A 27,023-nucleotide genomic window follows, 5' to 3' on the forward strand; every position below is an offset into this window, starting at 1 on the left:
GTCGCAGTAAAGATACGCCGTTTACGTAAGGCATTTTCAGGCATAAAGTTATTCCACCAAAAAGCTGGCCTAGCCAATGTTAAGTATGGACGTCATTCCCGCGTCGAATTTTGAAAATTTTACGTCGTTTGCGTAAGTCGTCCGTGAATGGGGCTGGATGTAATTTACGTTCACGTCGAAATCAATATGTCCTTGCGGCGTACTTTGGAGCAATACACACTGGGATATGTCCACGGACGGCGCATGCGCCATTCGTTAAAAACGTCAATCACGTCGGGTCACGATTCATTAACATAAAACACGCCCCTTCATCCTCATTTGAATTAGGCGTGCTTACGCCGGCCCATTTACGCTACGCCGCCGTAACTTAGGAGGCAAGTGCTTTGTGAATACAGCACTTGCCTCTCTGACTTACAGCGGCGTAGCGTATATGCGATACGCTACGCTTGCACAAAGTTAAGCCAGTCTTTCTGAATCTGGCTAATAATAGTTAACTGATTCCTTTTAAAAATGATTAAAAATAGATTAAAATCAATCATATAATGTACCTACAGTTTCAGTTTCGTTTTTGCATGCTGTTTTTTGCTTCTGTGATCTACAGAGACTCAGAGCCAATACAGGGCAGTGATGGTTTGTAAAACTAAACTGATTGGTGCTGAGGGGTTTTAAACACACAGTAATCACACCTCCTTGATTAGTGACCACAGAGAGAAAGCTCCCATGACTTTTTTCATCAGGAAACAGACAACCAGGAAGTGTTCAGAACAGAGAATGATTACAGCAACATCAGAGCAAAAACGAACAACGAGGACATGAAACCGGGACTACAGTAAGGTAAAGGAAGCTATTTAGCTAAAAAAAATGTTTTCCTTTAGTGACCCTTTAATGCTCCAAACCTTGTGGGAACAGTTTGGGAATGGCCCCATTCCTGTTCCAACATAACTGCACAGTAGTGTTGCTCACGAATATTCGCATTGCGAATATTCGTTACGAATATGGCATATTCGAATATTTGCGAATAACTCGAATTTCGCGGCCAATAATCGCTATTCCGAATATTCGTATTTTTTCAATTTTATTTTTAAAACAGATCACATCCTAGTGATCTCCATCGACATCTAAAAGCATTGCTGGTATGATTAGAGACCCTGGGCCGAGTAGCTAAGCTGAGGCGATCCTTTTATGTTGCCGAATATTCGCAATCGCGAATATTCGATTTCCGAATATTCGCAAATACTTTCTCCGCCCTTCTTTTGCATCAGAGCCAATCAGAGTTCTCCTACCACAGTTGTCATAGGAGAGAGTGGAGTGTTTCTGTGCGTTTTTCCAGTGTATCACATCTTCAAAGAATTTTCCATCTTTTGTCCCGTGTCATCATTTGCATTTCACCTCTTTAATGAGAATAATAACTATTTAACATAAAGACATTTAAGAGATGTCAACGTAAACGGTTTACTTGTATTTTCCAAATCTATGGTTATTCAATATTTATTAAACTAATCAATATACAAATTGGTCAAAGTAAACCCTCAAATCTATATAATAATGTATTTATTTTATTAATACCTTGTTAGTTGCAGGGTCCATTACGTAAAACCACACTTTTTCCAAAGGGCAGGTGAAATTGAATGTTTCAAAATTTCGCAATCAATTTCGCATTCGCATTAGCGAAATTTCGCAATCAGTTTCGCATTCGCATTAGCGAAATTTCGCAAAAATTTTTTTTTGATAAAATATCACGAATATTCAATTTTAACGAATATTTCACGAATATTCGGCTATATATTCGTGATATATCGCGAAATCGAATATGGCGTATTCCGCTCAACACTACTGCACAGCAGTGCACAAAGCAAGGTCCATAAAGACATGGATGAGCGAGTTTAGGGTGGAGGAACTTGACTGACCTGCACAGAGTCCTGACCTCAACCCAAACTCAATATTGAACCCTACGGACTAAGACTGGGATGCCAATACAGTTTAAATACCTGTAAAGGCAGGTGTCCCAATACTTTTGACATTATAGTGTAGTTTGTTGGTGTAATGTGGCACATTCATTTATATGGCATTGAAACCCTGATTTCATGTCTGTGGCTGGCTTTGTACATTTTGATTGTAATTAATACATACATATTTTAGGACAGGAAAGAAATTTTAACCCCCCCCCCCTTCCTAAAAAAAAACATGCACAGGGCTCCAAAGCTTCCACTATCCACAAAGCCAGTGGTTGATAAATCTTCAACTTTTCTGGTTGTATTTTTATTTTGTATTAAGTTCTGACATTTCTGCAATGCAAAAATCTGATATTGGTCCTGAAGAAAATTAGAGATGATCTCTCTATCCACCGGAGGTATTGGCACCACTCCCAGGGGCAGACCCATAGACCTGGCCAGTCTTGCTGTGGGTGTGGTCTCTCCTCTCTATAACTATCCACCAGGAATCTGGGATCAGTCTGCAGAGCAACACCAACTCTTCATTGCCTTTGGTGGACACGACTTCAACATGACAACTATACGTTCCCTTGCTGTGATTGCTGCCAGTCTGTTGGTGGTTCAGGTCATCTCACTCACTACAGCTCAAGGTCAGTCTTGCTGGCAGAGTATAGATAAATATGGACAATTGACCAATTTGTCTAGAAACTTTTTTGATGGGAGGATCAGTTCAATCAAATCCTCTACAGCTCAAAGTTGGGTATATATAATATGGGATGGTTCCCCCAATGGGGTTTTTAAAGTGGGGGTTCACCCCAAAAAAAATTTTTTAACCACTTAAGGACCGGACCAATATGCAGCTAAATGACCCAATAGAGCCAATAGAGCTTTCTTTTGGTGGTATTTGATCACCTCTGCGGTTTTTATTTTTTGCGCTATAAACAAAAATAGAGCGAAAATTTTGAAAAAAATGCAATATTTTTTACTTTTTGCTTTAATAAATAGCCCCCAAAAACATATATAAATTTTTTTCCCCTCGGTTTAGGCCGATACGTATTCTTCTACATATTTTTGGTAAAAAAAAATCGCAATAAGCGTTTAGCGATTGGTTTGCGCAAAATTTATAGCGTTTACAAAATAGGGGATAGTTTTATTGGATTTTTATAAAAAAAAAATTTTTACTACTAATGGCGGCGATCAGCGATTTTTTTCGTGACTGCGACATTATGGCGGACACTTCGGACAATTTTGACACATTTTTGGGACCATTGTCATTTTCACAGCAAAAAATGCATTTAAATTGCATTGTTTATTGTGAAAATGACAGTTGCAGTTTGGGAGTTAACCACAGGGGGTGCTGTAGGAGTTAGGGTTCACCTAGTGTGTGTTTACAACTGTAGGGGGGTGTGGCTGTAGGACTGACGTCATCAATCGAGTCTCCCTATAAAGGGGATCACTCGATCAATGCAGCCGCCACAGTGAAGCACGGGGAAGCCGTGTTTACATACGGCTCTCCCCGTTCTTCAGCTCTATAAACGAATAGCTGTGCCGTCGTCCCGGATCGCTCCCCGAGGGGATCCGACCGCGCATGTAGCGGGGGGGGGGGGGGCGGTCCCGATCGGACCCCCGACCCACGTCTAGGCAGGCACGTACAGGTACGTTGATGTGCCTGTCCGTGCCATTCTGCCGACGTATATCTACATGAGGCGGTCGGGAAGTGGTTAACATGACATTCAGCCCAGTTGTCAGAATGACAATCGACTGTTTTTTTTTTTTCAGTGCCGTACATACCGTATTTTCACGGCCGCTTTCGGGTATGTAATCTGCGGCACTGGGCGTTCATAATTGATTGACATTCTTATGACCGGCGCGTACAGCGCGTCACGAGTTGCAGAAAGAAGCCGAACGTCGGTGTGCAGGCGCCGTATAGAGCCGACTTGCAGTTCGGCTTCTTTCGGCAACTAGTGACGCGCTGTATGCGCCGGTCGGAAGGATGTCAATCAATTAGGAACGCCCAGTCCCGCAGATTACATACCCGGAAGCGGCGGTAAAAATACGGTATGTACGGCACTGAAATTTAAAAAAAACAGCCGATTGTCATTCTGACAACTCGGCTGAATGTCATGTTAAACATTTTTTTTGGGGTGAATCCCCGCTTTAAGCAGCAGGATTCAATAATTACCAAAAGGTATATGTATTAAAACTAGTGGTGCAACGGATCGTCATTGATCCGTACAGAACAACATCCTCTGTTCGGCACACACGTGATCCACGAATTGACGGGGTGTGGCCTGGAGAGCAATGGAGTAGGCAGGTAGTGTTAGCTCCTCTGCCGTTACTCCTTTTTCTACCATCATGTCAGCATCCTGGTAGATTCTTGGCATCCACTTCATCCGGGGTTCCGTCCGTTCTCCTCCACTGCCTTTGGAGCCTGTCAGCCTGCTAGAACGCTACGCGTGATATATATATATATAGTGGAACCTTGGATTGCGAGAAACGTGGTTGCACACCCTGAATGATACAATATGGGATGGTTCCCTCAATGGGGTTTTTAAGCAGCATGATTCAATAATCACCGAAAGGTATGTGTATTAAAACAGTTCCTTTATTAAATTTGAACATATTGTATGGTCATAATATGAGCTCTGGTAGAGGAAAGTATAGTATTCAATATACAAAAATGAAAACACAAAAAATTGTTACACAGCATTACATATCCTATGCATCTGTATGTATACAATTTATGACACGTTTCAACCCATACGAACAGGGTCTTCTTCAGAGGATTGGTTTGCTGTAAGAAATTATATAGTGAATTCAAATTCTTTACCAAAGTTAAATATAGGTGGTAAGGAATACAAGGTATATAGGTATATAGGGCCAAATCCTCAAAAGGGATACGCAGGCGGAACTGCTGTTCAGCCTGCATATCCCTGTGCCTATCTTTGGAACTGATCCTCAGAAGGATTTTTCCAAAGATTGGCAGAAGATCTGACATCTGTAAGACACTTACACTGTCAGATCTTAGGATGCAGTACCGCATCCGCCGCTGGGGGCATTTTGCATTGAAATGCCGCTTTGCGTATGCAAATGAGGACTTACGGAGATCCACAACGTTTTTCAGCTTTGTTTTTTCTGCGTAAGTTTACGTTTGCATACGTAAAATTAGGGCTGCTTTTACAAGGTGTAAACTGTTTACACCTTGTAAAAACAGACCTTTTTTTCGATCGGTGCGATTTTTTTTTAAATTTGATTTTTTTTTTCGCCGTATCTTTTTTTTAACCCGTCGCAATTTTTTAACCCGGCGCGATCCTCAAAACTCGGCGTATCGTAAAAACACGCGATGCACGTCGGGAAAAATGACGTCACGGGCATGCGCAGTACGTCCGGCGCGGGAGCGCGCCTCATTTAAATTGTAATCGCCCCCTGGAGAAGAGGACCGCCTTGCGCCGGGAGAATTTAAGTTACACGGCCTGAAATTTCTAGGTAAGTGCTTTGTGGATCGGGCACTTAGGTAGAAATTTTAAGGCAGTGTAACTTAAATGGGAAAAGATAAGTTAGGCAGGATCTTTGAGGATTTGGCCCATAGTTACCAAACAAATGTGTATTGGAAAAGATCTTTCTAGCCAGAGTTCCGCTAAAAGCCTCCAAGAGGCTTTGTGTTTGCATTTTTGTACATGGAATTAGAGCTGCACGATTAATCTTCAAGAATCGTTATCGCAATCTTTTTCCCGTTGCGATCTTGACACAGGGTTTTCATAAGTCCGTTTATGGACTTAAAATGGTTCCCTAAGGAATCACGGCCGTTAGCGGATGGAGCATCCGCTAACGTCCGTAATCACCCGCCTCCGTCAGGATCTGTTTTTTCAGACGGAAGAAAACCCTATTTTTCTTCCGTCTGATGGATCGGATCGGATGAATACGGACAGACGGTCCGTATTCATCCGATTCCCCATAGGGGAGAGCGGAGGAGAGACAGGGCGGTCTCTGCACTGTGTGCGGGGACCACCCTGTCCGCCGACAGCTCAGCGGGGATTAACGGAGGAATCCCCGCTGAGCCAAACGGGCTAACGGAGTGGATCAATATGGATCTGCTCCGTGTGAAAGAGCCCTTAAACACCAAACCTTTTTCTGACAGCTCTTTTCAAGTTAAAATCATTTTTTTTGCTAGAAAATTACTTAGAAACATTTTACATATATATATATATATATATATATATATATATATATATATATATTATACTGTATATATGTATATTTTTAGTCGAGACCCTAAAGAATAAAATGGCGGTTGTTGCAATATTGTATGTTGCACTGTATTTGCGCAGCAGTCTTTTTAAATGCATTTTTTTTTAAATTAGTTAAATGAATTAAAAAAAACTAGCCAGTAAAGTTAGCGCAAATCTTTTTTTTGTATAAATGTAAACGATTTTACGCCGTGAGAATCGTGATCTTTATTCTAAGCAAAAAAATCGTGATTCTCATTTTGCCCAGAATTGTGCAGCTCTATCAGGACACCGTATGTCCGTGTTCATCCGATCCGACCCAGCAGACGGAAGAAAAATAGGGTTTTCTTCCGTCCGAAAATGCAGATCTTTGCGGAGGCGGACAAATTACGGGTGTCAGCCGATGGTCATCCGCATAGGGACCCATGTATGTCCCGTTTTCATCCGCAACGGACGGATGAAAATGCGGACATACAGTCCGTACGTGTGAAAGGGCCCTTATACACACGCACTAATTACAAGCAAACAGATCACAGGTGAGGATGGTTACCTTTAATAGCCATTCAAACACCCTTTGTGTCAACTTGTGTGCATGTTATCAGGCCAAAATCACCGGGGACGGGGTATGTAAACTTTTGATCAGGGGCATTTGGGTAGTTTCTGCTGTCATAATGATTTAAAAAGAGTAAACACAGTTGATTGATAATCAATGGCTTCAGCCAAACACTAACCATGAGTGAAAGAAAAGTTTTTGTGTTATCATTCATATTCTCTGAAAAATGGTCAAGAAATCATAAATTTGTAAAATGTAAACTTATCAGTACAACTGTACATCTCTCTCTCTCTTCATTTGGTATATACCATACCTCAGACCATCACGATGGAAACCTGACCGCTGGAGGAGCAGGAAGGAGATATCCAATCTATTGATGCAGCATAAAGACCTTGGCCCAGATTCAGGTAGAATTTGCCCCTTTCTTACGGAGGCACAGGGCAGCGTTTTTGCCCTGCGCCCCCGCAAATTTACTGCGCTACCCGCGATTCACGGAGCAGTAGCTCCGTAAATTGCGGGGGCGCTGTGTAAACTTTCCCTGCGTAAGGGCGCCTAATGTAAATGATCCCGTAGGGGGCGGGAATCATTTAAATTAGGCGCGCTCCCGCCCCGAGCGTAGAGCGCATGCTCCGTCGGGAAACTTTCCCGACGTGCATTGCGGCAAATGACGTCGCAAGGACGTCATTTGCTTCAAAGTGAACGTGAATAGCGTCCAGCGCCATTCACGAATCACTTACGCAAACGACGTGAAATTCAAAATTCAAGACGCGGGAACGGCGGGTATACTTTAGCATTGGCTGCCCCTACTATTAGAAGGGGCAGCCTTACGCTAAAGACGCCGTACGCGAAACTCCGTAACTTGCGTACGCAGGGCCCGCGCAACATTGTGAATCGGTGTTAGTATGCAATTTGCATATTATACACTGAGCACAATGGGAGCGCCCCCTATCGGTCATCGCAAGAATGCAGCCTAAAATCTGCGTGGCATAAGAGCCTTATGCCACGCAGATTTTAGGCTGCAGTCGGCGTTACGATGTTCCTGAATCAGGAGCATTCGTAACGCCGGAGCAAGTCAGCAATTGCGCTGCGTAACTATGGTTACGCAGGCGCAATTGCTCTCTGAATCCGGGCCCTTGCATTTTTAAAGCTTATTTTTGGTGAGTGGGAACCCAGGAGGGGACACAGCGTGGCACTGGAATCCTCACAAACAGGAATTGAACACATTTGATACCTTATGTGCACGGATGGACTTTCACTTATGATTGCACTATTATGAACTTTATGATTACACTAGCACTTTATTATAGTTTACAGTAAAACCTTGGTTTGCGAGCATAATTAGTTCCAGAAACATGCTTGTAATCCAAAGCACTTGTATCTCAAAGCATTTTTTTTACAGGGTATAAAAGAGAAGAGAGGCGCCTCTAAGTGTAGAAATAAGTTGCTAAATGTTGTACCTTCATTAAATGTAACCTTATTGCTACACTAAAGCCGCGTACACACGATCAGTCCATCCGATGAGAACGGACCGATAAACCGTTTTCATTGGTTAACCGATGAAGCTGACTGATGGTCCGTCGCGCCTACACACCATTGGTTAAAAAAACGATCGTGTCAGAACGCGGTGACGTAAAACACAACGACGTGCTGAAAAAAACGAAGTTCAATGCTCCCAAGCATGCGTCGACTTGATTCTGAGCATGCATGGATTTTTAACCGATGGTTGTGCCTACTAACGATCGGTTTTGACCTATCGGTTAGGAATCCATTGGTTACATTTAAAGCAAATTGGCTTTTTTTTAACCGATGGTTAAATAACCTATGGGACCCACACACGATCGGTTTTGACCGATGAAAATGGTCCATCAGACCGTTGTCCTCTGTTTAAAGTATCGTGTGTACGAGGCCTAAGAGGCTCCTCTATTTTTTTATACTCAGTTGTGACATGACACTACTCTTATATCAAGACATCGCTTGTATATCGAGGCAAAATGTATTAAAACATTTTGCTTGTCTTGCATAACGCTCTCAAACCAAGTTACTCTCAAACCAAGGTTTTGCTGTATTTATATTTGATGTATAGGAGCAGCGCTAAGTTTAATATTTTTCATTATCTTTATTTTTTTTTTTACCTTACATGATGGCAGCAGCTTCCCAGTATATTAATCGCATACATGTATTTATTCATATATTACCATAGCGCGCGTATTTACACTATTTCACAATTTTTTCAGTGGAGTTCCATCAGTCATGCTTATCACTATTTATCTTTTACATTGCATTTCAATATTTAGGTGCCTTTCCAGTCTGTGACAAGTCTCCAGAAATTGGCCATTGTAAGGAGTACAGCCAACGCTATTACTATAATAAGGAGGCGGGCACTTGCAAAACTTTCATCTATAGCGATTGTGGAGGAAACGAAAACAATTTCCGTACTGAGGAAAACTGCGAGAACGTGTGCAAACCAGGTATTTTCTGTTCCTCATTGTTCGTTACTCAATGTTGATTCATTAGTTATCCTTTAGTGGTACTGTATATCCAGGCTAGATGACACTTTTATGTAAAGTCACAACAGTCATGATATCACAAGTCATGATTATCACATAATACCTTTTTCCATTGCTGTTCGAAATTCAGGTATTTATAATCAGGGATGGATCTAGCCTATCTGATCGGGGGATGCAGCAAAAAAAGTCAGGGGGGCATAATGTCAACACTGTGTGTGAGTCACTGGCAGTCTATCACAGAGTGGCACAACTTGGGAATCGCTTGTATATATTACGCTGCCATTAGATTAGGGTGATTACACAGAACTTGTGCCCCCTCATATCAGATGTGCCCCTTTTCATCGGGGTTTCCCATCAGAGTACCTCCTTACATCGGGGGTTCCCCATCAGAGTGCCCCCTTACATCAGGGTTCCCCATCAGAGTGCCCCCTTACATAGACTGTCCCCATCACAGTGCCCCCTTGCATCAGGGTTCCCCATCACAGTGTCCTCTTGCATTGGGGTTCCCCATCACAGTGCCCCCTTGCATCGAGGTTCCCCATGACAGTGCCCCCTTGCATCAGGTGTCCTCATCACAGTGCCCCCTTACATGGACTGTCCCCATCAGTGTGCCTCCTTACATCAACTGTCTGCAAGACTTGTTCATACTCAGAGACCTGGGGGGTCACAGCCCATCCCCCCAAAACCCCCCTAGATCTGGCCCTATTGATAACTGTACCAAGGAAGCCTGCAAGAACATGTGCCAAAGGTGTATTTGTTCTGCTCATCAATTTATGTTGCTCAATATTGATTCATTAGTGGTGTATCCATCCTTAACATTGCTGGGGCATGGTCATCTAGGGCCAGATTCACAAAAGGGATACAACGGCGTATCTGCTGATACGCCGTCGTATCCCTGTTTCTATCTATGCGACTGATTCATAGAATCAGTTACGCATAGATATCCCTAAGATCCGACAGGTGTAATAGTTTTACACTGTCGGATCTTAGGATGCAGTACCGCGGCCGCCGCTGGGGGGAGTTCGCGTCGTAAACCAGCGTCGGGTATGCAAATTAGCAGTTACGGTGATCCACGAAACTTTTTCCCGTCGTTACGTCGCCGCAAGTGTTAGTTTGCCGTCGCAAAGATAGGGCACCTTTTACAAAGTGGAAAATTAATCCACCATGTAAAAGTATACCCGTCTTTCCCGCGTCGCTTTTGAATTTTTTTTAAAAACATTTTTTTCCCGGCGCAAGTCTTTTTTTCACGTCGCGATTCACAAAACGTTGGCGCGTCGTAATTTCGCGCAAAGCACGTCGGGAAATTTGCGTCGGGAGCATGCGCAGTACGTCCGGCGCTGAAGCGCGCTTAATTTAAATGGTAGCCGCCCCATTTGAATTGGTCCGCCTTGCGCCAGACGGATTTACGATACACCGCCGCAAATTTCCAGGTAAGTACTTTGTGGATCGGGCACTTAGACAGAAAATTTGCGGCGGTGTAACGTAAATCGGTTACGTTACGCTGCGCCCGGGCTACGTGAATCTGGCCCCTAGAGCCCAGGGCAAACATGCCAAAATGTGCCCCCTCCCCCAACATGTATGAGCGTTATGTGTCAGCAAAAATCCCCCCCCCCCCACAAAAACAATGAGCACTAATAAGGGGTAAGGATAAATTCCCCCTCCTTCCATTACAAATCTAACCCCCACTGAAAACCCCCCTCTCAGCACAAATCTTTGCCACCCCCCCATCTCCCAAATTCCCCCAGCTCAATTGCTGACCCCCCCCATAAAAGTCGCCCCTCCTAGCACAAATCCTTTACCCCTAAAATTTCCCCTCCTAGTACACATCACCCCCCCCCCCCACTTCAAATCCCCCCCTCAGCAAAAATTCTCCCTAAATTACCCCCCTCCTAGCACAAATCTTCCCCCCATCTCCCCTCCCAACACAAATCCCACTAAATCACCACACCTAGCACCCCTTCCAAATTTCCCCTCCTAGAACAATACTTACCCCCTTCTGCCCCACAAATTCCCACTTCCAAAACAAATCCCCTTCCCAAATCTCCCTGTGGTTCCCCCCCCCCCTCCACCTCACATGATACCACAGTGCCCAGGGAAGCTACCCCTCCTGCCCACCCCTGATCCCTAATAAGACCCTTTTTTTTATGTAAGGTTTTGACAGTCTTGTCTTTTATATTATTATTATTCAGGATTTATATAGTGCCCACAGTTTACGCACTTGTTGTAATAACCCATTATCTTTTTTTTATATTGCTATTTCATTTTCAGAAGTGTTTAGCCTTTCGAGGCAAGACTGTTACTTGTCTCCAAAAATTGGTCCATGTAAGGCGTACGTAACACGCTATTACTATGATAAGAAGAAGTCAACTTGCAAGAAATTCAAGTATGGTGGCTGTAAAGGAAATCAAAACAATTTTCCTACTATGCAAGATTGCCTAATCAACTGCATGACAGGTATTATTTTCTCTGTATCATCATTGGATGTTGCTCAGTATGGATTATTTCAGCTCAGTTCAGTCCTGAATTACAGACTGTTTTTTTCTAAAGTCCAATGCATTGCAGCCTTTGGCACTATGCTGGGATCACTGGAGTTCTGGGTTGTAGTGGGCAAAAACATGAAGCAATGTTTTACTGGACTTAAGCCTCGTACACACGCTCGGTTTTCTCGGCAAGAACCAGAGTAAACCGAGCGTGTGTACGAGGCTTTCAGGTTTCTCGTCAAGAAAACTGCCCAGAATCTCGACAAGAAAAATAGAGAACCTGCTCACTATTTTCTCGTCGTGATTCTCGTGTTTTCCTGCAGAGAAACCAGAGCGTCTGTATACTTACCTGTCGCCGTGGAAACCCACGCATGCTCAAAATGACTTATGACGTATGCGCGGTAGCAAGATGGCAGGGACGGCAGCGAATGTGACGAGCGCATGCTCGTCGTAGTCGATGACGTTACCGCGTTCGTGCCATTCAAAAGAACGGCGGTTCTTTTGAATAGAGTGTCTGTACACTCGGCCGGCAAGAGATTCTTGCCAAGAGATTCTGGGCCGTGTGTACAGGGCTTAAGAAAAGTAGCACCTGCTGACCTCCTGAAAATACTAGTTGCCAGGCTGTCTGTGACTTTAGGACAGTCTGAGTGGCTGGCTTTTCAGACAGCATTATCGCCAAGCAATACGCAGGAGCAGAGGAGAAGATGTCATAGATCATTCTAAGAATTTTTGGACAGTCTATATCCACTTAAGACCCGGACCAATATGCAGGTAAAGGACTAGGCCCCTTTTTTGCGATTCGGCACTGCGTCGCTTTAACTTACAATTGCGCAGTCGTGCGACATGGCTCCCAAACAAAATTGGCGTCCTTTTTTCCCCACAAATAGAGCTTTCTTTTGGTGGTATTTGATCACCTCAGCGGTTTTTATTTTTTGCGCTATAAACAAAAAATAGCGCCATGGACTTTACGGGCATAGTATGTTGGCAAGAAGACAAGTAAGTATCAAAGTTAATTTTATAAAAAAATATTATTTATTACAAAAATATATTTTAAACAGATTAAAAAATATATATTCTCCGAAAAATATGCACAAGATCATGGGGTAGCACAGCGTTGGCAGGGATATTAGAGGCTAAGACATAGAGGGTTTTACACATGGTTGTACTCAAAGAACATTCAAGTTTAAAAAATCATAACAAAATAGAAAATAGGAACAAACTCGTGGTGCGGATACCCGCTTTAACCTGCCTGGCGGTATTCCCGAGTCTGACTCGGGGTTAGATTTTCCTGCTGCGAGCGGTAACCCCGAGTCAGACTCGGGCTTGCCTCGCTGGATCCACAGGCACTTTTTACTTACCTTGTCCCTGGATCCAGCGATGCCACCGCGCTGTGTGAGCGAGCGGGACCTCGCTCGATTCACATAGTGCCTCCGTGTGACGCCGATCTCCGTTCCCTGCGACGTTACGACGCACGGGGACGGAGAACGGCGCCAAATTCAAAAAGGTAAACAAACACCTTACATACAGTATACTGTAATCTTATAGATTACAGTACTGTATGTAAAAAAAACACACCCCCCTTGTCCCTAGTGGTCTGTCCTGTGTCATGCATGTCATTTTATATAATAAAAACGTTTCTTTCTCCCTGCAAACTGTAGATTGTCCATAGCAACCAAAAGTGTCCCTTTATGTCAAAAATAGTTTTAGATCAGCTAGAAAACAGCTATAATAAATTATAATCACTTGCAGAATTGTGCGATAGCGATTTGTGGGGAAATTCGTCATAAAAAAAAAAAAATAATGACAGCGACAATTCTGCAACTGAGCAAATTTCAGTGATTTTAATTTGATTACATTATTGAATAATTTTTATTATAATTACATTATTATTTGTTATAATTATTTATAATTATTTATTATATTATAATTTATAATTTTGTTTTTAAAAAAATGTCATACCCGGGATGCCTATTAGAATCTTGTTTGGTCAGATTTAAGTGAGTTATTTCTAAAAATTACAGACCTACAATGTAAAACGCCAAATTTCCTTGCAAATAATGGTACCGCTTTCAGCATGTTTTTTCTGAAAGAATCATACCGCCAGGGAGGTTAAACCATGAATATATAGTGTAACTCCTGGAGAGAGCCTGCAGATTAGTCCACTGAAGATCTTTAAATGCTGACGCTGGACTGGTTATGGCCCGACATGTTTCGCGCTTACAGATATGCGCTTCTTCAAAGGACCTGTTTAAATCAATGTGCTATAATAATGGAGAAGAGGACATAATATATAATATATTTAAGCAAACATATGTATACAGACAAATATATATGAATTAGCAAAGTATTTGTGAACGCTGGGAAACATCATGCATGTATAGCAAGGGGAAGGTACCAGAACGAGAAAATTCACCAAGGTGTATAAATGTTGGAAAAAAGGAGCCCAAATCACCATAGAAAAGGCTGTCCGCCAGGGATCCCCGAGATTCCACTACAATGGAGACATGGGGAGCGATAGAAAAAGGTATAACAAGAGGAGGGAGTAATAGCATCAATGCTTACCTACGTATCAGAAAATAAGAATGCTTGGTAAAAGGTGAAATGTCCACATAAGTCCAATACTAGATGGATTGCACCTTTATTGTATGGATAAACATGGCTATTCAGGAGAGCCAACCAAGAATGACCATATAGATGGGCTCAAATGGAAGGCCTGATGTGCCCAAGATGACTGCAAATAATATATATATGGATTAAATAAGGAAATGCCAAAAAGCAGCTAGTTATATTAGGGACAATTATTTGAGATTATTGAGATTATTTATTAATTAATTAATAATCTCAAATAATTGTCCCTAATATAACTAGCTGCTTTTTGGCATTTCCTTATTTAATCCATATATATATATATTATTTGCAGTCATATTGGGCACATCAGGCCTTCCATTTGAGCCCATCTATATGGTCATTCTTGGTTGGCTCTCCTGAATAGCCATGTTTATCCATACAATAAAGGTGCAATCCATCTAGTATTGGACTTATGTGGACATTTCACCTTTTACCAAGCATTCTTATTTTCTGATACGTAGGTAAGCATTGATGCTATTACTCCCTCCTCTTGTTATACCTTTTTCTATCGCTCCCCATGTCTCCATTGTAGTGGAATCTCGGGGATCCCTGGCGGACAGCCTTTTCTATGGTGATTTGGGCTCCTTTTTTCCAACATTTATACACCTTGGTGAATTTTCTCGTTCTGGTACCTTCCCCTTGCTATACATGCATGATGTTTCCCAGCGTTCACAAATACTTTGCTAATTCATATATATTTGTTTGTATACATATGTTTGCTTAAATATATTATATATTATGTCCTCTTCTCCATTATTATAGCACATTGATTTAACAGGTCCTTTGAAGAAGCGCATATCTGTAAGCGCGAAACATGTCGGGCCATAACCAGTCCAGCGTCAGCATTTAAAGATCTTCAGTGGACTAATCTGCAGGCTCTCTCCAGGAGTTACACTATATATTCATGGTTTAAAGCGGGTATCCGCACCACGAGTTTGTTCCTATTTTCTATTTTGTTATGACTTTTTAAACTTGAATGTTCTTTGAGTACAACCATGTGTAAAACCCTCTATGTCTTAGCCTCTAATATCCCTGCCAACGCTGTGCTACCCCATGATCTTGTGCATATTTTTCGGAGAATATATCTTTTTTAATCTGTTTAAAATATATTTTTGTAATAAATAATATTTTTTTATAAAATTAACTTTGATACTTACTTGTCTTCTTGCCAACATACTATGCCCGTAAAGTCCATGACTAGCCCCTAGTCTATTTTCTCTTTACAAAATTTGTTTAGGACGTGGCATGCGTGTTATCATTTTTGCATCCACATGCGCACTACATGTGAGGATGTACTTTTCTTTTTGAAAAAATAGCGCCAATTTTGAAAAGAATTCAATATTTTTTACTTTTTGCTATAATAAATATCCCCCAAAAATATCGAAAAAAAAATGTTTTCCTCAGTTTAGGCCGATACGTATTCTTCTACATATTTTTGGTAAAAACATTGCAATAAGCGTTTATCGATTGGTTTGCACACAATTTGTAGCGTTTACAAAATAGGGGATAGTTTTATTTTTATTAATAATTTTTTTTTTTACTACTAATGGCGGCGATCAGCAATTTTCTCGTTAATGCGACATTATGGCGGTTTTACACATTGGACAATTTTGATACATTTTTGGGACCATTGTCATTTTCACAGCAAAAAATGCTATAAAAATGAACTGATTACTGTGAAAATGACAATTGCAGTTTGGGAGTTAACCACTAGGGGGCTCTGTAGGGGTTATGTGTGACCTCATATGTGTTTCTAACTTTAGGGGGGCGGGGCTAGACGTGTGACATCATTGATCGCCTTTCCCTATATCAGGGAACAGACAATCAAGGACAGCGCCACTGTGAAGAACAGGGAAGGTGTGTTTACACACACCTCTCCCCGTTCTTCAGCTCCAGGGAACGATCGCAGGGCTCCGGTGGCGATCGGGTCCCGCGGTCACGGAGCGCGCGGCTGCGACCCACGGCTGGGCATTTAACAATCACGTACAGGTACGTGATTGTGCCCAGCCGTGCCATTCTGCCGACGTATATCAGCGTTAGGCGGTCCTTAAGTGGATATACAATGGAGGAGGTTAGTTTTCAAACTTGTAACCCTTTGTTGGGACAGACAGTGTTAAAATCTAGTTTACAGCTAATAATGAAGAACTGTGAACACAGTACAGAAAGGGTTAATTATGTAAAACTCTAATGCCGCGTACAGACGGTCGTTTTTTGTGATGAAAAAAACGACGTTTTAAATCATGAAATAAAACGACGCTTTTGAAACTTCATTTTCAAAAACGACGTTGCCTACACACCATCGTTTTTTCAAAATGCTCTAGCAAAGCGCGGTTACGTTCAGCACTCTTTTCCATTAACTTGCTTCTGAGCATGCGCGGGTTTAAAAACGTTGTTTTAAACGTCGTTTTGCCCACACACTATCATTTTAATTGACACAAAAAATGACACCAAAAATTCAAGCATGTTCGAATTTTTTTTTTGTCGTTTTTCAGAAGACATAAAACAATGTTTTCCCCACACACGGTCATTTTAAATGACGTTTTCAAAAACAACATTTTTTTTCATCACAGGAAGTAGCAAGAATTTCAGAAGTTCTAATTTTCTAATTTCCGAATTTTAGATTTTTGAATTTTTGAAAATCTGAAAAAAAAATTTTTTTGTAAAATTCAAATTAATAACTAACTAATAATAATTTGGCTGTTAGTGATAGTAACGAATACAAATTTATCTAAAGTTAACAAATTATCTGAAATAACGAATGGAACATCTAAACAAATGGAATAGAACAAATTAATAATTAATAATAATAATAATAATAAAACGTTTTGATCATTATTGTTATTATTAGATCGTTTTGATCCATTCATTTAGATCCGGCATTCATTATTTTGGATAATTGGTAACTTTGGATGAATGCGTATTCATTACGTTCTCTAAAAGCCAAATTTGAAAGGACATTCCAATACCTAATCTCCACATTTACTACATCTACAAAATATAGAATTTCCAAAATTTTTAATTTTCTAATTATCAAAATTTCCCAAATTTCGGTATTCCGACTTAGTTGCAGTACATTTTGGTGGGGGTAGGTCAGCCACGCCTTGTGACCATTGACCTCTGGAAACACACCTTTTGACCTTTTGACCTCTGGGGAAGGACCCTAGTCCAATTCCTGAGTTCTAGCCTTATTCTTCAAGGGGAAACCCTGACCTTAACCCTAACCCTAACCTCAACCCCAAAAAACTAAAACAGATTGCACATGCCTAGTCATCCAAGGACTCCCTCCAGGCATTTTAAGCCCAAGCTGTAGCTGTCTTTTCAAGTGGTTAAACAATATGTACATTCAATGAAATGTTGTATTTTATATTATATATTTGATTTTGTGTGCTGTATTCTTAGAGTCATATTTAAAGGGGTTGTAAAGGTACAATCTTTTTTTCCTAAATAGCATCCTTTACTTTAGTGCAGTCCTCCTTCACTTACCTCATCCTTCCATTTTGCTTTTAAATGTCCTTATTTCTTCTGAGAAATCCTCACTTCCTGTTCTTCTGTCTGTAACTCCACACAGTAATGCAAGGCTTTCTCCCTGGTGTGGAGTGTCATGCTCGCCCCCTCCCTTGGACTACAAGAGAGTCAGGACGCCCACTAACACACAGCTCCTTTCTCTATCTGCAACGTAGAGAGCATCCTGACTCTCCTGTAGTCTAAGGGACGGGGCGAGCATGACACTCCACACCAGGGAGTATTGGGGTAACTTAAGAAATAATTTCTTATGCCGCGTACACGCGATCCGAAATTCCGACAAGAAAAGTCCGATGTGAGCATTTGCTCGGAAATTCCGACCGTGTGTAGGCTCCATTTTCAGCCAACAAAAGATTGAGAGCAGGTTCTCTATTTTTCCGACGGAAAAAGTTCCTATCGGAAATTCCAATCATCTGTAGGCAATTCCAACGCGCAAAAAAAAAAACACACACATGCTCAGAAACAATTCGACACGTGCTCGGAACTTCATTTTTCTCGGCTCGTTGTAGTGTTGTAAGTCACCGCGTTCTTGACGTCCGGAATTTGGTGTGACCGTGTGTACTGTATGCAACACAAGTTTGAGCTGAAATTCCGTCTGAAAAAAAGTCCAGTTTTCTTGTCGGAATTTCCGATCGTGTGCGACATAAATCTCTCTTTTTTTTTTCTATTGACTTACCATGTTTTTTCCCCTTATCTATAACATGATTGGTATTAGCAATGAATTGATTGTTAATTTGTAATTTCATGTTTTTCTTTTCTGACAGTCCATGGAATCTCCTCGATATGGCATCATCATCGCCATGAGATATTATCCTTGGATGACGAGCATATGTTCTCCTAAGTGGAGAATGTTTGACATTGAAGAGATTTGGAATGTATTGCGTTCCTTCTAAAATATTGTAAGAGGTTGTATCTTGTTTGAGCTTTCCTGGCTCATTCGAGCGTCATCCATTGTTCAACCGTTAAATAAACAAATTAACTCAGCATCATTTGTTTGTCCATCGAAATTTAAAGTGTATGTAAACCCTGATAATGAGCTTCTCGCATTCTTGGTTCCTTTTAGGCCCCGTACACACGACCAAACATGTATGCTGAAACTGGTCCGCGGGCCAGTTTCAGCATACATGTTCGGTCGTGTGTAGGCGCGAGCGGGCCGAATTCCAGCAAACATTTGCCCGCCGGGCCTTTTCCCAGCAGACAAATATTCCTGGACGTGTTTTAAAACCGTCCGCTGGAATCCTGCCCGCTCGGACATGTACGGTCGTCAGTACAGACCTACCGTACATGTCCGAGCGCCCGCCGTCCCTCGCATGCGTCGAATGACTTCGACGCATGCGTGGAAGCCTTTAAATGGCAGGCCCGCCCACGTCGCCGCGTCGTCGCCGCGTCATCGCCGCGTCATCATCGCGGCGACGACGCGGACACGCCCCGCGTAATGTTTACGCGCGGACTTCTGTACGATGGTGTGTACAACCATCGTACAGAAGCCCTCTGGCAGGCATGTACGGTGAAAACGGTCCAACGGACCGCTTTCATCGTACATGTTTGCTCGTGAGTACCCGGCCTAAGTCTGTTAAATAAAACATTGTTTTCTGTTAAGTGCAAAAAATCAAGAGAATCCAGCAGGTTGGTTGTGTCGATCGATCAACTTGGTACATTCAGCCTGCCCATTAATGGTTTGAAATGTGTATGGCCGATCTTACTATCTGTGCTGCAGTGTTGCCACCCCCCAATAACTTTTTTTTTACTGACAAAACATGAGAAATTTACTGACGGAGCTAATTTTTTACTGACAGTCTGAAATATGACAGAAACTCCTATTATAAGGTAAACAATTAATATTTAAAGGCTAAATTATTAACCACTTGTTTACTGTGCACGTATACCCGCTTCCTGCCCAGGCGGAATTTTACCTCCCATACTGCATCGCTTCAACTGACAATTGTGCGGTCGTGCGACGTGGCTCCCAAACAAAATTGACGTCCTTTTTTTTCCCACAAATAGAGCTTTCTTATGGTGGTATTTGATCACCTCTGCGGTTTTTATTTTTTGGGCTATAAACAAAAAAAGAACGTTTTGAAAAAAAAACACAAGGGGCTTCAGCAAGAATTTACGACGGCGTATCTATTGATACACCGCGTAAATTCAAAGCTGCGCCGGCGTATCTTCTTTCTGTATTCAGAAAGCAAGATACGCCGAAATTAGGCTAAGATCCGACTGGCGTAAGTCTCTTACGCCGTCGTATCTTAGTTGCATATTTACACTGGCCGCTAGGTGGCGCTGCCGTCGATTTCAGCGTAGAATATGCAAATGAGCTGGATACGCCGATTCAGAAACGTACATGCGCCCGCAGATTTTTTTACGTTGTTTGCGTAAGGCTTTTTCCTGCGTAATGTTACTCCTGCTATATGAGGCATAGCCAATGTTAAGTATGGACGTCGTTCCCGCGTCGAATTTTGAAAATGTTACGTCGTTTGCGTAAGTCGTTCGCGAATAGGACTTTGCGTAAATTACGTTCACTGACTATTTGCGACGTGATTAGGAGCATGCGCACTGGGATACGTTCACGGCCGGCGCATGCGCCGTTCGTGAGAAACGTCATTTACGTGGGGTCATGTTTTAGTTACATAAAATACGCCCACCTCTTGACAATTTGAATTTGGCACGCTTACGCCGGCAGATTTACGCTACGCCGCCGCAACTTACGGAGCAAGTGCTTTGTGAATACTGCATTTGCCTCTCTAAATTGTGGCGGCGTAGCGTAAATAACATACGCTACGCCCGCACAACCTTACGTCCCACTACCTGAACCTAGCCTAATATTTTTTACTTTTTGCTATAATAAACATCCCATTTAAAAAAAAAAAAAAAAAATGTATTTCAGTTTAGGCTGATATGTATTCTTCTACATATTTTTGGTAAAAAAAATCGCAATAACCGTATAGTGACTGGTTTGCGCAAAAGTTATATTGCCTACAAAATAGGGGACACAATTATGATTTTTTTAAAAAATTTTTTTTACTAGGAATGGCGGCGATCTGCGATTTTTTTTCGGGACTGCGACATTATAGCGGACACATCAGACACTTTTGACACATTTTTGGGACCATTCACATTTATACAGTGCCATAAATATGCATTGAATACTGTATAAATGTGACTGGCATGGAAGGGGTTAACCACTAGGAGGCGGGGAAGGGTTTAAATGTGTAGCCTAGTGAGTGTTCTAACTGTAGGGGGGGGGTGACTGGGGGAGGTGACCGATCTGTGTCTCTATGTACAAGGGACACAGCATCGGTCTCCTCTCCCTGACAGGACGTGGATCTCTGTGTTTACACACAGAGCTCCACGTCCCTGCTCAGTTACTGGGCAATCGTGGGTGCCCGGTGGCCATCGCGGCTGTCGGGCACACGCATTGTGTTCCCCTTAACGCGACGGGTGCACAACAGGGTATTCCGCCCGCCGTCATTTGACGGCGGGCGGGTGTTAAGCGGTTAATCACTTCAACTCCGGAGGTTTACCCCCACATTCCCGACCAGGCCATTTTTTGCCTTGCGGTTTAACTGACAATTGCGTGGTCTTGCAACACTGGACCCAGAATAAAAAAAAATCCCCACAAATAGAGCTTTCTTTTGGTGGTATTTGATCACCTCTGCAGTTTTTATTTTTTGCGCAAGAAGCAAAGAACGACCGTCAATTTTGAAAACAATATATATTTTTTTTACTTTCTGCTATAAAACCTATCCAATAAAAAAGTAAAAATGTAAAAAAATAGAATTTCATCAATTTAGGCCAATATGTATTCTGCAACATATCCCAATAAGCGTATATTGATTGGTTTGTGCAAAAGTTACAACGTCCACAAACTATGGAATATGTTTGTTTTCTTTTTTTTTACTAGTAATGGTGGTGATTAGCGACTTATATCGGCGGACAAATCGGACACCTAACTGAAACTTTTTTGGGGGCAAGTTGCAATATTACAGTAATTAGTGTTAAAAATATGCACTGTCACTGTATAATGACACTGGCAGGGAAGCGGTTAACACTGGGCGTGATCAAAGGGTTATACATATAGGTAGATGGCGCATAACCAGGAGAGCACAGTCAATAATTGAAAAGTACATATATCATAAGGTCCATGTCAATAACTAAAAAATTAATGAATCAATAGTCCAATATAAGTCCAATAAACAATTTAGTGGCAGCAAAATCCTGAAGCAGAAGCAGACTCTGAAAGATATGTATAAACAAAAAGAGAAAATGCGCCAACCTAAGTGCAGTAAGTGGGTATTTAATTCAAGTATTTTTTACACAATAAGAATGGCTACTCACAAAACCAGTGATAACACAGGCATGTAATGGAAGAAAAACGGCTGGTCCGGTGTCACAACATGTCATCAACAGTAACAACAGGCTGGTCTCATATCCTGGTCCCCTGGGCGATGGAAATGAAGGTCCAAGGTGTTCAGGAGCCTTTGGGGGACCCCAGAGAGTACAGGAGCCGTGGATGCTGTATCAGAAGCGGCGTGCGTTCCAGCGTGGAACGCAACGTATCGCCGTACAACCGGAAGTGACGTGGGGACTTCGGACAGCCAATGGGATGACGCGTTTCTCAGCCTCCGCTGGTTCATCAGATCAAAGGGTTACATGTGTGCCTAGAGAGTGATTTCTAACTGTATAGGAGGTGCTTTTAGTACTTGAAGACATGCTTAAAGTGGAGCTCCACCCTAAAGTGGAACTCCCGCTGATCGGATCCTTCCCCCCTCCGGTGTCACATTTGACACCTTTCAGGGGGGAAGGGGGGTGCAGATAGGTATTTGCGCCCACTTCCGGCCACAGTCTACGGGCAGACTGCGGGCAGGACGTCACCTCCCGTCCCCCGTCCCCGTTGTGCTCTGGGAACACTCGGCTCCCAGAGCACAGCGGGAGCCAGTCAGCGCGGCGCAGCACGACTCGCACATGTCCAGTAGGGAACCGGGCAGTGAAGCTGGAGCGCTTCACTTCCTGGTTCCCTCACCGAGGATGGCGGGGGGGGGGGCAGCAGAGTGATCGCTCGTCCTTTGCTACGGACTGCGCTGGAATCCAGGACAGGTAAGTGTGCCGATATTAAAAGTCAGCAGCTGCAGTATTTGTAGTTGCTGACTTTTAATATTTTTTTTCCTGGCGGACATCTTCTTTTAAGGGCCTGGTAATGGACTGGGGGGAACCCATGCCGTTTTTTTAAATGACTTTTTATCTGTATTGCGGGACCCGACAATTCATTATAGCCACGAGCAGTTTTAAATTACTTTTTCCTTTAGAAATGTCATTTTATTGCAGGGACTGTTCTAAACACAGGGAAAATGCACCACTTTACAGGCATACTATAGACACACCCCAGGTACAAAACTTTTTTTTGCATTGATACATGTCCCCTGGGGGAGGACCCAGGTCCCCAAACACTTTTTATGACAATACCATGCATATAAGCCTTTAAAATTAGCACATTTGATTTCTCCCAAAGACTTTTAAAGGGTTTTCTGCGGCTTTCGAATTTGCCGCAAACACCACAAATTGTTCGATATTCGGCGAACAGGCGAACACCCGACGTTCGACTCGAACATCGCGCTCATCCCTAGTAATGGCGGTGATCAGCGATTTTTATTGTGACTGCGACATTATGCCGGACACATCGGACACTTTTGACGCTATTTTGCGACCATTGTCATTTATACAGCGGACAGTGCTATAAAATTACTGTGTAAATGACACTGGCAGGAAAGGGGTTAACCACTAGGGGGCGAGGAAGGGGTTAAGTGTGTCCTAGGGAGTGATTCTAACTGTGTTGGGGGCTAGGCTTACTGTGACATGACACTGATTGCTGCTCCCGATGACTGAGAGCAGACAATTATTGTCCTGCCACTAGGCAGAACAGGGAGATGCCTTGTTTACAACGGCATCCCCCCGTTCTGCCGTTCCATGATCCGATCGCGGGACACCGGCAGACATCGAGTCCGCGGGTACTGCCGGTCCTGCAGGCCCAGTCACAGAGAGATTCAAAGCAACATACCTGTACATTGCTTTGCCTGCCTGTGCCATTGTGCCGAGGTATATCTACGTGAGGCAGATGGCAAGTGGTTAAGGGTCTCAATTATATGTTTGGGGCATCTCCACATTAGGCTTCACACAAACTCCCCTCTCACAATCTTTCTAATATGCTCAGCATTTGAATACAATCCACATAAAGCAGAATTAGAATTTTCATTTAAAAAGATAAAACCATCATCGAGCTTATAGCTTTTAATAATCAGCTCTTTATTAATCAATTGACCTTCAAAAGGTTCTACCCCCTTAACGACCAGGCCATTTTTTCCGCACTGTGCTACTTTAACTGGCAATTGCGCATATTTTCTCCAATAAAATCTAATTTCTTCACAAATTTAAGCCAAAATGTATTCTGACACATGTCTTTGGTAAAAACAAAAAACAAAAAAAACAAGTGTATGCTAATTGGTTTGTGCCAAAGATCAAAACACTACAGTATATTGACTGGAATTTACGCCGCTTTTAAGCTGTTCTCACTTTCTGACTGCCTACCACATTGAGGCACAAATATACATACACTCCCCCCAAATTTCCCTTTTTTGGAAAGTAGACACCCTGAAATATTTGCTTAGAGGCATGTTCAGTTAAAAGAAGATTTTATTTTTTGCCACAAGTTTTTGGAAAGTAACAAACCTTGTTTTCTTCTGTTTTTTTTTTGTTTTGTTACACAAGTTGTCGCTTTACTGAGATATTTCTCACACATACCATGGTTATATGTGGAATTACACCCCAAAACACATTCTGCTACTTCTCCTGAGTATGGGCATACCACATGTGAAAGATTTTTTGACAGTGTAGCCGTGTACAGGGGCCCACAATCTAATGACCACCTTCAGCCTTTTAATTATGCATAAGATTTCCTGACTACCTATCATATTTTGAGGCCCTAAAATACCAGGACAGTATAAACAACTCATTTTTGGAAAGTAGACACCCTGAAATATTTGCTTAGAGGCATGTTCAGTCAAAGAAAGATTTTATTTTTTGCCATAAGTTTTTGGAAAGTAACAAACCTTATTTTCTTCTGTTTTTTTTTTCACAAGTTGTCGCTTTACTGAGGTATTTCTCACACATACCATGGTTATATGTGGAATTACACCCCAAAACACATTCTGCTACTTCCCCTTAGTAAAGGCATACCACATGTGAGAGACTTTTTGGCAGCATAGCCGTGTACAGGGGCCCACAATCCAATGACCACCTTCAGACTTTTAATTATGCATAGGATTTCCTGACGACCTATCATATTTTCAGGCCCTAAAATACCAGGACAGTAAAACAACTCCACAATAACCCCTTTTTGGAAAGTAGACCCCAAGGGCCTGATCCAAAAAAATGCGGCGTAACTTAATTTTTCCTGTTTAAGTTACACCGCCGCAAAATCTCTACCTAAGTGCCCGATCCACAAAGCACTTACCTAGAAATTTTGAGCGGTGTAACTTAAATCCGTCCGGCGCAAAGCGTTCCTAATCTAATGGGGCGAGTCCCATTTAAATTAGGCGCACTCCCGCGCCAGACGTACTGCGCATGCTCCCGACGCGATTTTCCCGACGTGCTTTGCGCAAAGTTACGTTATGTGAATCGCGCCGGGTAAAAAAAGTTGCGTTGGGAAAAAAAAGAGATGCGGCGGGAAAAAAAAAATGTTTAAAAAAATTTGACAGCGTCGCGGGAAAGAAGGGTCTACTTTTACATGGTGTACTAACTTTACACTTTGTAAAAGCAGCCCTAATTTTGCGACGGCAAACTAATACTTACGGATAAAAAACGAAGCGTAAAAGCTTTGTGGATTTCCGTAAGTGCTAATTTGCATACCCGACGCTGGATTTCGACGAGAAATGCCCCCAGCGGCGGCTGCGGTACTGCATCCTAAGATCCGACAGTGTAAGTCCCTTACACATGTCGGATCTTCTGCCTATCTATGAGAAACTGATTCTGTGGATCAGTTCCATAGGTAGAAACAGGGATACGACGGCATATCAGTAGATACGCCGGCGTATCCCTTTTGTGGATCAGGCCCCAAGATCCTATTTTTGTAACAAATTTTGAAAAAATTTAAAAAAAATGTTTACATAGGGTTATATGTGGAATTACACCCCAAAACACATTCTGCTACTTCTCCTGAGTATGGGGATACCACATGTAAGTAGTCCAGAGGATTACCACTAATTTGCTGCATCCTGAGGCTTTCTGAGTGAAAGAGAGCAGTAGCTGAAAGTCTTCTGAGGAGGTGAGGAGGAAATAGATTTTTCTGTGTAATAAAAATCAAAAGACTATTGTTTTTCTGCTATATGACCAGCAGTGTCTGCCCAGCAGTAGGCTGTGCCAGACTTCATTAGATAGGTTCATGTGTGGTGAAGATAGACGCCCCAAGTGGCCAGGGTTTATTTTATGTTTGATTTTGTTTATGCTGTTTTGGATGCTTGCACTTGTTTGCAGCAAGATGGAAGAATAAACCGAAATCTTTGTTTTCAACCGTCTTTGAGTGCCTGTCTGTATAAATTCAGGGGTAGATTCACATACAAATAGATCGGCGCATCGTATGTGAGATACACTACGCCGCTGTAACTTACATTAGGCCGGTTCGAATCCCCAAAGAATTTGCGCCGTAAGTTACGGCGGCGTAGTGTATCTCAAGCGGCGTAAGGGCGCGGAATTCAAATCGGCGATTAGGGGGCGTGTTTCATTTAAATGAAGCGCGTCCCCGCGCCGAATGAACTGCGCATGTGCCGTCCCAAAATTTCCCGCCGTGCATTGCGCTAAATGACGTCGCAAGGACGTCATTTTTTTTAACATAGACGGGACTTACGTACATTCCGATTCACGGACGACTTACGCAAAAAAAAAAAAAAATTCAAATTAAACGCGGGAACGACGGCCATACTTAACATGGCAAGTCTAACTATACGCAATGAAATAGCAGCTTTAACTATACGCCGAAAAAAGCCGACTACACACGCCGTAAAAAATTGCGCCGGCCACCCGTACGTTCGTGGATCGTCAGAAATAGCTAATTTGCATACCCGACGCAGAAAACGATGTAAACGCCACCCAGCGGACGCCAAAGTATTGCATCTTAGATCCGAAGGCAT

At 42.4% G+C, this 27,023-nt stretch overlaps 1 protein-coding gene across 1 annotated transcript; it reads left to right on the plus strand.

Moving 5' to 3' along the window:
* Positions 1–2,328: 2,328 nt before the first annotated feature.
* On the plus strand, positions 2,329–18,836 carry LOC120941045 (BPTI/Kunitz domain-containing protein-like). The gene is made up of 4 exons (XM_040354285.1): positions 2,329–2,581; positions 9,005–9,178; positions 11,486–11,671; positions 18,612–18,836. The coding sequence occupies exons 1-4, from the start codon at positions 2,329–2,331 to the stop codon at positions 18,686–18,688; spliced, it is 690 nt and encodes a 229-aa protein (XP_040210219.1). The 3' UTR covers positions 18,689–18,836.
* Positions 18,837–27,023: the final 8,187 nt, after the last annotated feature.

The sequence above is a fragment of the Rana temporaria genome, chromosome 5, assembly GCF_905171775.1.
Source record: "Rana temporaria chromosome 5, aRanTem1.1, whole genome shotgun sequence".
Classification (NCBI taxonomy): domain Eukaryota; kingdom Metazoa; phylum Chordata; class Amphibia; order Anura; family Ranidae; genus Rana; species Rana temporaria.

Excerpts from the sequence above, each read along its gene's own strand:
- LOC120941045 (XM_040354285.1), top strand. The coding sequence starts at position 2,329 with ATGATCTCTCTATCCACCGGAGGTATTGGCACCACTCCCAGGGGCAGA. Across the intron at positions 2,582-9,004 it reads CTCACTCACTACAGCTCAAG|GTGCCTTTCCAGTCTGTGAC; the intron begins GTCAGTCTTGCT and ends TTCAATATTTAG. Across the intron at positions 11,672-18,611 it reads CCTAATCAACTGCATGACAG|TCCATGGAATCTCCTCGATA; the intron begins GTATTATTTTCT and ends CTTTTCTGACAG.